Source organism: Loxodonta africana, chromosome X (assembly GCF_030014295.1).
Source record: "Loxodonta africana isolate mLoxAfr1 chromosome X, mLoxAfr1.hap2, whole genome shotgun sequence".
In the NCBI taxonomy this organism is placed as follows: domain Eukaryota; kingdom Metazoa; phylum Chordata; class Mammalia; order Proboscidea; family Elephantidae; genus Loxodonta; species Loxodonta africana.
In genome coordinates, this window is record NC_087369.1 from 18241597 (window position 1) to 18255964 (window position 14368).

The 14368-nt window shown below is 44.4% G+C and overlaps 1 protein-coding gene across 2 annotated transcripts in view; it reads left to right on the top strand.

Moving 5' to 3' along the window:
• Nucleotides 1–7226: 7226 nt before the first annotated feature.
• The window catches only part of TXLNG (taxilin gamma), a 59440-nt gene continuing 52298 nt past the window's right edge, over nucleotides 7227–14368 (top strand). For both annotated transcript variants that reach the window (XM_010595762.3, XM_010595763.3), the window contains exon 1: nucleotides 7227–7358. In XM_010595762.3, the coding sequence (XP_010594064.1) occupies nucleotides 7257–7358 (102 nt within the window). In that variant the 5' untranslated portion in view covers nucleotides 7227–7256. The remainder of the gene's footprint in view (nucleotides 7359–14368) is intronic.

Sequence of the window (14368 nt, forward strand, 5' to 3'; positions counted from 1 at the left end):
TTTCGGGCCAGATAAATAAGGTCAAAAAACCCCCCTATCAACACTGGGCAATGTAAGTGTCTCACAGAATGGAAATGTACACATATCCCCATCTTCTCCCTGTGGTCAGACCCATGTGGGAAGCCAGAATATAACGGGAAGTCTTTTGGTGAGTAAGAAATCAAATAGTTTCCAGTGTTTGAAGACATCAGGTTAGGATAACCTGGGGCCTCCACCCCCACTCTAGGGAAAACCTTGTCAGTGGGGCCATTATTTGTGAAGTCCACTTTTTGGCCAAGATTCTGTCTGCCAACATTGCTCGGATGGGTTCTGCCAGCCTGGCCTCTCCGATTCTTTCCCTTTTCTAGGTTTCCATTCTTATGATGGACACATTGCTTCTTAAGATTTTCCAACCCCTTCAATCATGTTGGAGGGTATGAGGAGGTCTGTACTTGACTCTCAGCAAAGACAGTGTAGCATCATGTGAGTGCTAATTTAAAGGCTGGCATTGACCCCACTCAGGAGTTCACATTCCAGGGACAGTCAGCTAACATTGATCAAACCACACCCAAACCCATTGCCACTGAGTCGACTCCCACTCATGGTGGCCCCACGTGTTACAGAGTAGAACTGAGCTCTGTTGGTTTTTCTTGACTGTAATCTTTATGGAAGCAGATTGCCAGGACTTTCTTTTACGGTGCTGCTGGGTGGGTTGGAACCAGTAATCTTTAGGTTAGTAGTTGCGTGCAAACCACTTGCGCCGCCCAGGACCTTTAACTATTCATCAGGGAGTCCATATTTCAGAAGCGGCCACCACAAATGCTTTGCTAAATAGCAAATTGAAGGTTAGAAATGGGGTTTCATTGGTGACATTAGCTTGCTGACCAGTACAAGAGATGTTAGAAATGACCTCATATTGGTGAAATCAGTGATATTCAAGATATGTGGGGTGGCTAAAATATTTGAGACTCTCCCCATCCTTGCATTAACAGAGTCTAAAAATCTAGCAAGTCCGAAGTCTGTTTCTTTATGGATTATACTCTAGGCTAAACCTTTAAATGGTCCCGTGTCCAGCTATTAACTCTGAAGATTCCATTCCCTGATACTGGTTATAAGCCAAAGGCATCCTATCCTGCCTCTATCATAGTGGCCAGTTGGCTTCACTGAAACTTTCACGCAAAATGATGCTCAGAGCACCTCAAAGGACAAGAGAGCTGGGACATCGTTGAGCTTACAGTCCTATGCATTGTTTTGTGCCTGCTTGCTCATGACTATTTAATAACGATTCAAATAAATGGGAACATATTCAGGTTATATCCACAGCCCTTGAGGAGTCTAGGGAGAATATTCCCTTCCTCCTCCCTCTCACATTGAGCAGCTGTGTTTTCCTGTAGTCTTTACTCTCCTGGAGTCCCTGGGTAGCACAAACATTTAAGCAGTGGTAGGCTACCAATGAAAGGTTGGCAGTTCGAACACACCCAGAGGTTCCTTGGGAGAAAGGTCTGGCAATCTACTTCTAAAACTCGGCCATAGAAAACCCTATGGAGTGCAGTTCTACTCTGACACACAAGCTGCTGCCATGAATCAGAATCGACTTAAAGGCAACTGGTTTGATTTTTTTGCTTTTTTTACTCTGCTGGTAGGCATAGTTCTTAACAGGCAGTGATTCCTGCAGCAAAAGTGAGAGCAATTAATGTCGACAGAACAGAGTGTGCCCCTTAAAGACTTGAAGATAAAGAAATGATGGCCCTTGAAGACCTAAAACTGATTCAACAATGGTTCCCAACACCAATAATGGATCCCAGCAGAGATAAGTAAAGTGCTTCACAGAGCCTAGGCAACGGCTTGACAGTACCCTCTTTGAAGGCTGAAGATGAAAACCTAAAGAAGGAACGAGTCTATCAAAAATGAGGTTAGTCTGACCCAGGGAAGAAGAGAGTGATGGTGACGCAGAGAGCCAGGCAGAAGCTATTATTCTTTTTCTCACATAACTTTGGAAGTTATATATCTCTTCTGCTACACTGTATTCCTTAGAAGCAAGTCACTAAGTCTGGCCCCCATTCAAGGGGAGGGGCAGTAACTCCACCTTTTGAAGAGAGGAGAACCAAAGAGTTTGTGGACAGACTTAAAGCCCACCAGGTTGTTGTGTGCCATCGAGTTGATTTCGACTCACAGTGACCCTATATGACAGAGTAGAAGTGCTCCATAGGGTTTTCCAGGCTGTAATCTTTACAGGAACAGACGGCCAGGTCTTTCTCCCATGGAGTGCCTTGGGGGGTTTGAACTGTCAGCCTTTTGGTTAGCAGCCAAGGGCTTAACCATTTGCATCACCAGGGCTCCTAAAACCCACCATCCAAAAACCAAACCTGTTGCCATTGAGTTGATTCCGACTCACAGCAAGGCTATAGGACAGAGTAAAACTGCCCCCATAGGATTTCTAACTTCACAAGGTGAAAGGAGAACCAAGATCAACATCAACAGTCCAAGGCTGATGCCTATGAGGCGAAGGTCAGGCATACCTCCTCCCTGCAGACTTTCTAACCAATTCTGATACCAACCATCCTGCTCACTGCACTCTCTACTTCTCTGCTGGGTTCGATAATTCATTGCAATGGCCACACAAAACTCACAGACCACACTCAAAGTTAAGTGGTTTATTAGGGAAGTTGTTGTTGTTAGGTGCTGTACAGTCAGTTCCGACTCACAGCGACCCTGTGTACAACAGAACGAAACACTGCCCAGTCCTCTACCACCCTCACAACTGTGGCTGTATTTGAGCCCATCATTGCAGCCACTGTGTCAATCCATCTCGTTGAGGGTCTTCCTCTTTTTCACTGACCCTCTACCAAGCATGATGTCCTTCTTCAGGGACTGGTCCCTCTTGATAACATGTCCAAAGTATGTGAGACAAAGTCTCGCCATCCTTGCTTCTAATGAGCATTCTGCCTGTACTTCTTCCAAGATAGCTTTGTTTGTTCTTCTGGTAGTCCATAGTATGTTCAATATTCTTCAACAAACCCATAATTCAAAGGCTTCAATTCCTCTTTGGTCTTCCTTATTCACTGTCCAGCTTTCACAAGCATATGAGGTGATTGAAAACTGGTCAGGAGCACCTTAGTCCTTAAAGTAACATCTTTGCCTTTAAACAGGTCTTTTGCAGCTGATTTGCCCAATGCAATGCGTCCTTTGATTTTTTTGACTGCTGCTTCCATGGGTGTTGATTGTGGTCCAAGTAAAATGAAATCCTTGACAACGTCAATCTTTTCTCCATTTATCATTATGTTGCTTATTGGTCCAGTTGTGAGGATTTTTGTTTTCTTTATGTTGAGGTGTAATCCATACTGAAGGCTGTAGTCTTTGATCTTCGTCAGTAAGTGCTTCAAGTCCTCTTCACTTTCAGTAAGCAAAGTTGTGCCATCTGCATAATGCAGGTTGTTAATGAGTCTCCCTCCAAGCCTGATGCTCTGTTCCTCTTCATATAGTCCAGCTTCTTGGATTATTTGCTCAGCATACAGATTGAATAAGTATGGTAAAAGGATACAACCCTGACACACACTTTTCCTGACTTTAAACCACAGAGTAACCCCTCGTTCTGTTCAAACGACTGGCTCTTGATCTAAGTACAGGTTCCTCATGAGCACAATTAAGACTCTGGAATTCCCATTCTTCTCAATGTTATCCATAATTTGTTACGATCCACACAATCGAATGCCTTTGCGTAGTCAACAAAACACAGGTAAACATCTTTCTAGTATTCTCGTTCAGCCGTGATCCATCCAACATCAGCAATGACATTCCTCATTCCATGTTCTCTTCTGAATCCAGCTTCAATTTCTGGGAGTTCCTTGTCGATGTACTGCTGCAACTGTTTTTTAAATGATCTTCAGCAAAATTTTACTTGTGTGTGATATTAATGATATTGTTTGTTAATTTCCACATTCTGTTGGATCTCCTTTCTTTGGAATGGGTACAAATATGGATCCCTTCCAGTTGGTTGGCCAGATAGCTGTCTTTCAAATTTCTTGGTATAGATGAGTGAGCGCTTTCAGTGCTGCATCTGTTTGTTGAAACATCTCAATTGGTATTCTGTCAATTCCTGGAGCCTTGTTTTTCACTAATGCCTTCAGCGCAGCTTGGACATCTTCCTTCGGTGATCAGTTCTTGATCATATGCTACCTCCTGAAATGGCTGAATGTCGACCAGTTCTTTTTGGTACAGCGACTCTGTGTATTACATCCATCTTCTTTTGATGCTTCCTGCATCGTTTAATATTTTTCCCATAGAATCCTTCAATATTGTAACTTGAGGCTTGAATTTTTTCTTTAGTTCTTTCAGTTTGAGAAATGCTGAGCATGTTCTTAGGGAAGTAACAGGTTACAGTTCAGGTTCAGGAACGTTCAGGATATAGTTCTTCCATCAGGACAGCCTCTTCTCAGCTGTGCCACAGGAAGGCCTCTCTCTGGCCCTTGGCCCCTTGGGCCTCTTGGGCCGGGGGCCCACTCAGGCAAGTGTTACAAAGCTCTGCTGATAAGTGCCTGGAGGCATCCCACTCTGCCGGTAAGCTTTCGCCTGAAGGCGCTCAGCTCTCTTACTCCATGGATTGCATACCCACTGTAACGGCCTTATTCCGTGGGCCGGGAAGCCCACCATGCTGTCTCCTGCTGGTCTTCTGGTTCTGCTACCTCTAATGCTATTTCTCTGTTGCTGCTTCTCGACATGTCCCACCATCTCTGATGCTACAGCTCTCTCTCTTTCCTGGGTCTAGGAGCTTCTCTGCACAGAGAGCCCAGGTCCAAAGGATGCACTGCACTCCTAGCTCTTCTTTCTTGGTGGTAGTGAGGTCTCCCCTTTCTGCTTCTGGAATGGCTCATTTTAAGCCTAGCAGGATAGCTAAACTGACCAGTCCCCTCGTTAGGGTTCCATACACCTGATTTGCACAGTCCCACCCTCACAAGGGTGCCATGCACCTTATTTACATTATTAGCAAGCTACTCAATCCCCTTAGTGGGCCACAACACACAAGCACCTCATTTACATAGTTCTACCCAGTCATTTGGTGAAAGTTATGAAGGTTATGGCTAGAATGGCCATATTAAGTAATTCACTGCACCGCACCAATGCTGTCAACCTTTATGGAAGCACACTGCCACATCTTTCTCCCGTGGTGAGTTTGAACTGCCGACCTTTCGGTAAGCAGCAGAGTGCTTAACCACTGCAGGGCCAGGGCTCTTTAAAACCCATCAAACCTTACGTTAGAAGATGTTATAAGAAACAGACCTCTAAAATTCCTATTTCTCCCAGGACCAGTAATACGTACGCTTTTCTTGAGCAATCAGTTTGTTTTTATTTAGTGATGCTGTGAGTCACCAGGGAAACCCTGGTGGTGTAGTGGTTAAGTGCTATGGCTGCTAACCAAAGGGTCGGCAGTTCGAATCCGCCAGGCGCTCCTTGGAAACTCTATGGGGCAGTTCTACTCTGTCCTATAGGGTCGCTATGAGTTGGAATCAACTCGACGGCACTGGGTTTGAGTGAGTCATTCTGTTGCTTTCCTCTTTTTCTCAGCTATCAAGAAATCCAAAATGAGAAAAAGTTGGCTCACCTCCAGCTTGTGTACAAAACCTTAAGGCATGTGCTTCTAAATGTGCTTCTACTGTACCATAATTTAACTAACTACAGTGGATTTCGACAGTCAGTTCCCTAGATGAGTTAGGAGGAGCATTACCGATATATTTATTCCACATCTCGCTGGGACTTTTGCCCTTAAGAAGGTGTCATTCTGGTCTTTATATAGTCTGGGTATGGGTCCATCATCTACCGCCATGTATGCTTCAAGCTATGCTCTAGGTTTGAAATTTCAAAGCTGGACTAAGGTGTTCCAGCCATGAAACAAAACAATGGCACCTTTTCCAAATTTACAGAAAAAATGAAAATTAATGGATGGAATCTCTGGAATAGTAAAATTTACTATTGCTTATGCTCTTATATTTTTGGTGCCTGCCACTATTTTGCATTCAACTATAGTTTAAAAGAAATGGTAGGGGATTTAGAACAAGTTTTCACACTGAATTATGTAATAGGTCAGGATTTCCTCGGGGTCTGTAACTTTCAGAAGTGCGGTCATTGGAGATCTGGTTACATTACATGAAAATCGGGAATATTCCTGAGGAACACCCCTCACCCTATCACATCAGGGAAAAAATCGATTCAGCAGACCGAGTTTATTGAAAAATCTAAGTGATGAAATGCTTGGCGGAGAAAGCAGGATCCATTCAACAGTTTTTTGGTCGCCAACTAAGAGCAGAGGAGAACTGTGCTAGCAGCCAGGGAGCTGGCCAAGGTGAACGTACGCGGCCCCACCCCACAGGAGCTCCGGACAGGTACAGGTAATGCTCTGGTGGCGGGGCAGGACTCTGGCAGGTGTCTGAGTCCGGAAATTCCAAATGTGAAAGCCATTACACCTCCCCCTTGAAAATCGCGAAGTACTTCCCCTTATCCCCAAATCATTTGGGGTCTCTGCCAAAGAACGGCAGGCGAGGCCCCTATCGGGTAACACAACAAAAACAAAAACCCAACAACTTGTCACTGATCCCGCTACTTCCCAAACAACGGACTACTAAACTTTACCCACTGGATGATAAACTAAAACCAAACCCATTGCCATGGAGTCGATTCCGACTCACGGTGACCCTATAAGGACAGAGGGAAACCCCACAGGGTTTCCAAGGCTATAATCTTTATAGAAGCCGACTGACACGTCCTTCTCCTGCGGAGCTGCTGGTGGGCTCGAACCGCGGACTTTTCTGTTAGCAGCTGAGCGCTTAACCACTGCGCCACCAGAGCTCCTCCACGAGACGATAACTAGTACCTTTGGGTATCGGGACACCGCCCCACAAAACTACACATCCAGGTAGGCTGCCCGCGCAGCCAACCGGCTACGCTCCCCTTACCGGAACGCCGCACTACGCTCCAATCCCTATCCGGCCCTGCAACCCGTGGCCGCATAGCCCACTGGGACTTGTAGTACGCTCCCGCGAACCTTTTTCTGGTCCGCGCAGACTCGCGCGGCCTCTGTCTGCCCTTCGGTCCTGCGGAAGCCCAGCCCAGGCTTCAAGGCTCCCCACCCCCATTCCGCACCCCTCCCTCGGGGCCCAACCTCCTCCGGTCACGTGAGGAGACTGGCGCGCGGCGATTGGCCGTGGGGGTTCGGGGGCGGGGCACGAGGTCCTGCGGTTCCGTGCCCCTTGTCGGGCTGCTTGTTTGGCTGCTGCCGTCACCTCATGGCGACTCGGTTAGAGGAGGCAGCGCGGGGAAGAGGCGGCGGCGCTGAGGAGGCGACTGAGGCCGGACGGGGCGGACGGCGACGCAGCACGCGGCAGAAGGTCAGTCCGGGGAACACCCTGGTTGCTGCCGGGCGGGGGAGATCCACGGGGTGCCTTTTTCGGAGGCCACCTCTTCACTCTCCCTGATTACCTTTAGCGACGGGACGAACATCCGGTCCTCTTCCCTCCTGGGGCAGACGGCTGTAGGAGCAGGTGGGGGGGGTGGGACAGCTGGGGCCTGGGGGCGCGCGGCTGGAGGGGGAGGGCAGGCAGGGGGCGCAGCCAGGTCTGCGGGCGCAGGGATGCGAGGGGGGCGCGCCAGGTGTGACAGCCACGTGCGGTCAGGGCCCCGGCGCCAGGTGTCCTCTCCCAGCTCTCGCTGTCCCTGTGCGCCCCGCGCTGGGCGCCTCCGTCGAGGGGCTGCCTGGGGTGCCGGGCGCGCCCCCTTGCCTTCGGGCAGGTGCGCATGGCGCGCTTGCGGGGTGCGCGCGGGCCGCGCCGGCGAGGCTGTTGCGCAGTAAGATAACCGCGCGGGAGCCTGGGCTGCGCGGCGCCCCCTTCCCCCCGCCCCCTGCGCTCCCCGCCACTGCGCGGGCGGCCAGCGGGCTCTGGGCTGGGCTGCACGTGGGGCCGCTGATGAGAGGTGATGCCGGGGCGCCTTGGTCCTGCAGCATGGGGAGCAGCATCGCCTGATCACCTGTCTTCCCAATCCAGTCTTTTTTCCCATTTTCTTTATTTTTGATTTTTCTCCTTTTATTTCTTATATGTAATGTGTAAAATATTGCGTATTATATATATGTTACGTATAGGGAAGCAATGCGTCGGAATTCACTCAGTGGCACACAGCAACAATGTATATATATATATGTGTGTGTGTGCAGTTTGTGTGTAAGCTTGAGCTCCTCCCAGACCCTGGCCTTTGGTCTGTTAATCTGGGAGACAGGCTGGACCGTTCCCCTTGCCTTACTTGACCCATGTCAAGTTTTCAGCTTCTCCCTGGATACAGGAAATAGAGACGTCTTCTGAATGGAAGAATTACACTTGTTCTGGAGTTCAGTGGGTGAAGTTCGAAAAGGATTGCGCAACAAATGGGCTACAGGGTACAGGGCCCAGGAGTGGAGAACTGCGGGGAAAGGGCCTGGGAAGAAGGAAACCCGGTTTCTTTTGTCTTTGCAGTTGGACATATTGAAACGTTCAACTTGTTGGACATCCTCCTTGATCACTCAGGGCTATTTAATGTTACTTAATTATGCATTTGAATACCCTTAAAAATCACTCCTGTATGAAATTACGAAATAATATTTTTCTAATGTGGCTAATGAACTTCAAAACGGAGAGAGAACAAAGGGTCTGGTTTGCATCTGAGCAACGTGTCAAGAAAAAAAAAAACCCGTTGCTGTGAAGTGGAATCTGACTCATAGCGACCCTGTAGGACAGGGTTTCCAAGGGTCAGCTGGTAAATTCGAAGTGCCGACCTTTTGGTTAGTAGCCAAGCCCTTGACCACTGTCTGTCTCTCAGATCAGGTATTTTCATGCCTTTCTGCATGAGGGTGTTACTACTTCTCAGTTACCTCTGTTTTTTTTCTCTTTGTACTCTGAAAGAAAGATCCAGAGCTTGCCAGACTGAAAAAGAAGCTGTGGACCAAATGTACTCTAGGGATTCAGCATTGTCACTTTGGACACTTCACTTATTCCCAGAGAGTGGGGAGTCAGTCTCAGTGTTTGATTTCATAGTTCCCCCAGGGGAGAACTCTGATAAAAAGCCACTGCAATTCAGGACATAAGCTCCCTTTTATGCCACTGGGATAAGGACAAAAAGTAGTTGAATTAGGAACAGAAATTTAATCAACTAGCATTTTAAACTACCAGGATAAGAGGTGATGACCCTTTGAGGCTCAGAGCTCTGGAAACAGCTGGATATGAATAACCAGAACCTACTCGTATCTGTACTGTCTCATTTTGGTAGAGTGACCTCATATTCCTCTCGTCTTTGCTGATGCTGTTCTGGGTGCCTTTTTCCTTTGGATTTCTTCCTCATCGAACTAGCCGATGATGGAATGGAAGTACATGGTTAAACCAGTTGCTATTTTTTTTTTATTGAGTCAGTTCCGACTTACGGTGTCCCCAGGTACGTCAGAGTAGAACTGTGCTCCATAGGGTTTTCAACAGCTGATTTTTTTTGGAAGTACATTGTCAGACCTTCTTTTGAGGCACATCTGGGTGGGTTCAAACTGCCAAACTTTTGGTTAGCAGCCGACGTGTTAACCTTTTGCACCACGGAGGAACTCCAAATGCACGGTTAAATATTAGTTTTTGAGTTTTCATTTTTAAAAAAATTCGGTGAATATCTTGTGTCTGCAAACATCACTTTTAAGTTACTTCCTTGTGGCTCTTAATTTTTTATTTCCTCTGGGTCACTGCCTTGAAAAAATATCCCTTAATTCTAACCTAACCTGTTCCTTCTTTTTCAGGGAGCAGAAATAATGTTTAACAAATTGGGTTGTAATTTTAAAAAATATTGAAGGAATTAAAGAATAGTGATTTTTTTTACATGGTTTGGCTGCATTATTCAACTTGAAGTGAGGAGCAATTGGAGATGGGCTTTATTGATTCCTGGTTGTTTTAACCATGTATTTAGTCACTTTTGACCTGCTTTAGTTAATTGTAGCATTGTTTCTTAACTACATCCATTTGAATGGTCTCTGGAGTGACTTTTTTCTTCTAAAGTTAATATTACAGTACATTTTCAGGGTTCCCTTGAAGAATTGTCTAAAACTACACTAATACGGTAGCTGCTGGCCCCATGTGGCTATTTAAATTAATTAAAATGAATTCCGTTCCCCCATCTCATTAGCCTCATTTCAAGTCCTCAATAGCCAACGTGGCTAGTGACTACTGTATTGGACAGTGCAGATCTAGAACATTTCCATCATTGCAGAAAGTTCTGTTGGGCAGCACTGGTCTAAAAGGGATCATTGTCAAGTACTCTGGACATCTTTTTGAACGTCAGGCTCATCCATATAACTTCTTAAATCTCTACTTAGAATTTATCTTATAAGGATTTTGTATTTTGCTTGGGAATGTTAAAAATTTTCTAACTACTATTAAATTTATGTTTAGGCACATAAACCATTTGTAAGGATAAAAATACGTGGAACCTAGGCCTAAATTAACAAGGTGTCTTGTAGTATTTACAGTATGTGTGCACATACATTAAGTCTTTCAGCATCACTCAGATACTGTGGAGAAGTCCAGGCTGCTGTCCTTGCCCTCATTAACAGGTGAGAAACTGCTCAGCAAGGTCAAGTGATTTGCCCAGGGGGTGAAGCCGAGTCTGGCCCCAGTAATACCCTTTCATCTACACTACAGTAATAAGTAGTGTAGTAATGGGTAAATAGTATGGATTTGGAGTCAAGACTCTTGGCTCTTTAGCCCTGCAACCTGGGGCAGATTTCTCAGTCTTTCTAAGCCTCAGTTCGATCATCTGTAAAGTGGATGATGCTAATACCTACCACCTAGGATTGTTACGAAGGTTAAGAGTTCAGGTAACACACTGGGCACAGTGAGGGGTGTGGAGAATTTTACTTGATTTGGAGGGGAGGATATATAAAAGATACATTTTTCTTTTGCTTTTTGGGTGCTATTTTCTAACCTTACTTTGTATTCTTCCTTCTTCCCAGAACCTCTACGTGATAGATGTAATGAGGAAAAATCAGGTCAGGGTTTGGCAGGAGTATGTGGGTAGGAAGAAACCACTTCATTGTCTTGCTTCTCTTCCCCGTCTGAGGATGCCCTGAGCTTCCAATCTTCTGGCACAGTGATTGATAAGAAACAAAGTGATCTTCTCTTTGAAAATTGTTGTCAAATTTTATCCCCACACTTGGGTAAATTTCATTTTTGCATTGAGCCAAAGGAAAAGCAGTAATGAGAGCAGGCAAGGTGCAGCACACTCCTCTGATAATGCCACATTTGTGTATCGTAATATGCCACATTTACTCATTATGTTGTTACCAGAAGATGTTCATGTTGTTTTGTGTATCGCTTCTATTGGCCTTGACTGGAGCAGTTTTATTTGGAAAAGTATACGTCAGATCCAGAGGACACAAAACGAGGCGTGTGTGATTTGCTTTCGTGGGATTTCTTTATGAAAGCATTCACTGTAATAGATTTCTTTTAAATAGATAGCTGTTCAGACTTTATACTTTTTGTAGAGTTATGTTTCAGAGGAAGGAAATTTGAGTCCTCACTGTTTCATGTACTGTGCTAGGCACTTACAGTGTACATGTGTTCTGATATCTCCTCTCTGCCAGGTTGATGGTATCCCCTATACAGATAAGTTTACTCAAAACAGAATAAAGCCCCCACAACTTCCATAGGTAATGTAGCTTCTAGTAGGTGAAGTTTGCCTAGAGTTGGTATATACAGGTAGTCCCTGAATTACGACAGGGGTTCTGTTCTCATGATGACTCCATCCATAGTTGGTTCCAGTCTAAGTCGAATACCTCTTTTTTTTTTTTTTTAGTTTTCATTATTATTGCCTTTTATCACCAGTGTCTTTATAAACCCAGCAGTGTTTTGAACAGTAAATCATAAAATTGAATATCTTCGAGTGAACATCTGTGAATGATAACATCAGCAAATTACACGCCGCAACATGTTATTAATGATAAGATGGAAAAAAAAACACAGTCGTAAGTGCAGTTCCTCATAACTAATGCATTGTAAGTCGGAGACTACCTGTAGTTGTATAATTGATAGTGCTTACCTAGCATGTTTAACCTGATAGCTTAAAGAAATCCCACTGCCTCCTTTTTTTTCTTCCCCCTAAAATACTTCCTTTTTGTTTGGTTCTAACATGATTACTGGAAACCCTGGTGGTGTAGTGGTTAAGTGCTACGGGTGCTAACCAAAAGGTCAGCAGTTCAAATCCGCCAGGCGCTCCTTGGAAACTACGGGGCAGTTCTACTCTGTCCTATAGGGTCGCTATGAGTCGGAATCGACTCGACGGCAGTGGGTTTGGTTTTTTTTTTTTTGGGTTAACATGATTATTAGTAACTTTTAGTCAATACAACAGATGTGACAGTATGTAAAACATGTAAAGTAGTATACATATTTAGTTTTCATCAACACAGAGAATTAGCTTTGTTTAACGTTTTCCTGGTAGAGCATTTATAGAAGAGGATAAAGTAGATCGGGTGATCTTTAAGATCCATTCAGATGCTGAGACTCTGTCTTTATGATTCAATCTGATTCCTAGTTGAAATTCTGTTGACACTTATAACTACTTAAATTTTACTACTCGAAGGAAAAGACATAAAAAAAAACAGTGTTGCCTTCCTGTGCTATCAAAATAATTTTGCTAGTATTTATTACTTAAGGTGTTGACTTGCATTCTATGTGACTTTTCTAGAATGTCCCGAGAATGACCCTTGCTGTCCTCTGTCTCTCACCCTTTATTTGCTATGAGTAATATGTACTTGCTAAGCAACCACTTTTTTACTTTTCTTTTTTCCCTACTTGCAGAAAAGTCAAGATAGAGTGGTTTGGCAAGTAAGATGTACCAGTAGCTTAGAGACAAGTTTCTTTAAAGAACTTTTCTATTGAAATGTGAGCTGTATTAAAGATGAGAATGTATGTATTTTATAAAATGTCCATATTTAAATATAAAGTTCCCTATGCTAGCAATTTATATTCATTGTATCTAATCTTCTTACAACTCTGGAAGGTTAGATACTGTTCATCCCCACTGTACAGAGGAAAAACTAAGAGGTCGACCTGCCTCTGGGCCACACAGGAGATGTAGTAAGTGTTACATGCATATTCAAAGGTTGGGCTCTTTTGACTCCAAAGCCATCATCCATTCCATGTATCTCGTGCTCTGTTAACACATTTCTTGAGGATAAACCCAACCCAGTGCCCTCGAGCGATAGTAAGGGTCAAAAATATGTTCCTTATTGAATGTGAACAAAGCTTGGTGATAGGTAAAATGAGTAATAGTTTTTGCTAAATGAAAATATGAAGGGTGAAGTTGGGTGATTAATTAGAAGGTGCTAGAGATCTGGAATCACCTAGGGACTAGGAGAGTTTTGAGCTTTATAGACTTAATACCTTTTGTTTCATTCACTTAAGCCCTTGCTTGATCTTCAGATGTGTGATTTAGGAGGTGTGCTGTCCTATGACTCCCTGCAAGGGTACCTCCAAGTGAATTTGGATAAATTGAAAGGTAGAGTGGAATAAGCTGCTTGTTGTTTCAGGTGCCAAGTTTACAGAGACCCGTTGTAACTTCTGTTAAATAAAGTCCACACAACATGGTATTAACAAAGAACTAAAGTGGTCTGAGTAAGTAGGACAAGTGAAAAGAGAGGGCTTGATGTTGAAAAGGTGCATCATGACTGGTCCAGCTGGGACTGGGGAAGGGTGACTTCATAAAATTGGGAGGAGGATGCTCCACTTAGGTAACTGAGAGAAGTAGAGGGCCATTTTACATGTAGGAGCCTGTGGCTTTAGGGTGCTCATTGTGCGACCCAACCCCTGCCCTCTGCAAAATAGATCAGGCCAGGCATATTGAAACGGCTTTGGCTATTAGAATCTTTGGATTTTCTGATCTTTTTGCTGCTAAAAAAGATAGGTTTATAGGCTAATACAGGTATTTTTCAGATTGCAGGTAATCATTGAATGATTGCTTTAGAGCCAGAAGTGATTTTGCAAATCATGTAGTCCAGCAGCCTTTATTTTTATGAAAGAAATAGCCACAGAAGTTAAATGAAATTCAATACAGTCGTTTTTTAATTAAAAAACAAATCATATATACAGTCTAATATATTACATGTAAAAATAGAATAGTAGAACCAACTGCTACTACCATAGAGTTGAGGAGACTGAGGAAACTATCCTAACTAGACCTTTTCCAGACCCTTTTGCTCATTCTTGGGTCCTTCACTAGTGGGGAAAATCAGGTGCCCTCATCCATTTAATTTAGCATTGGCTTACCCACCTTTTCTTCTCATTTCCCTATTAATGCCTCTGTGTTCCTCCATCCTCTGTCACACTGTAACAATCACTTTAGATTC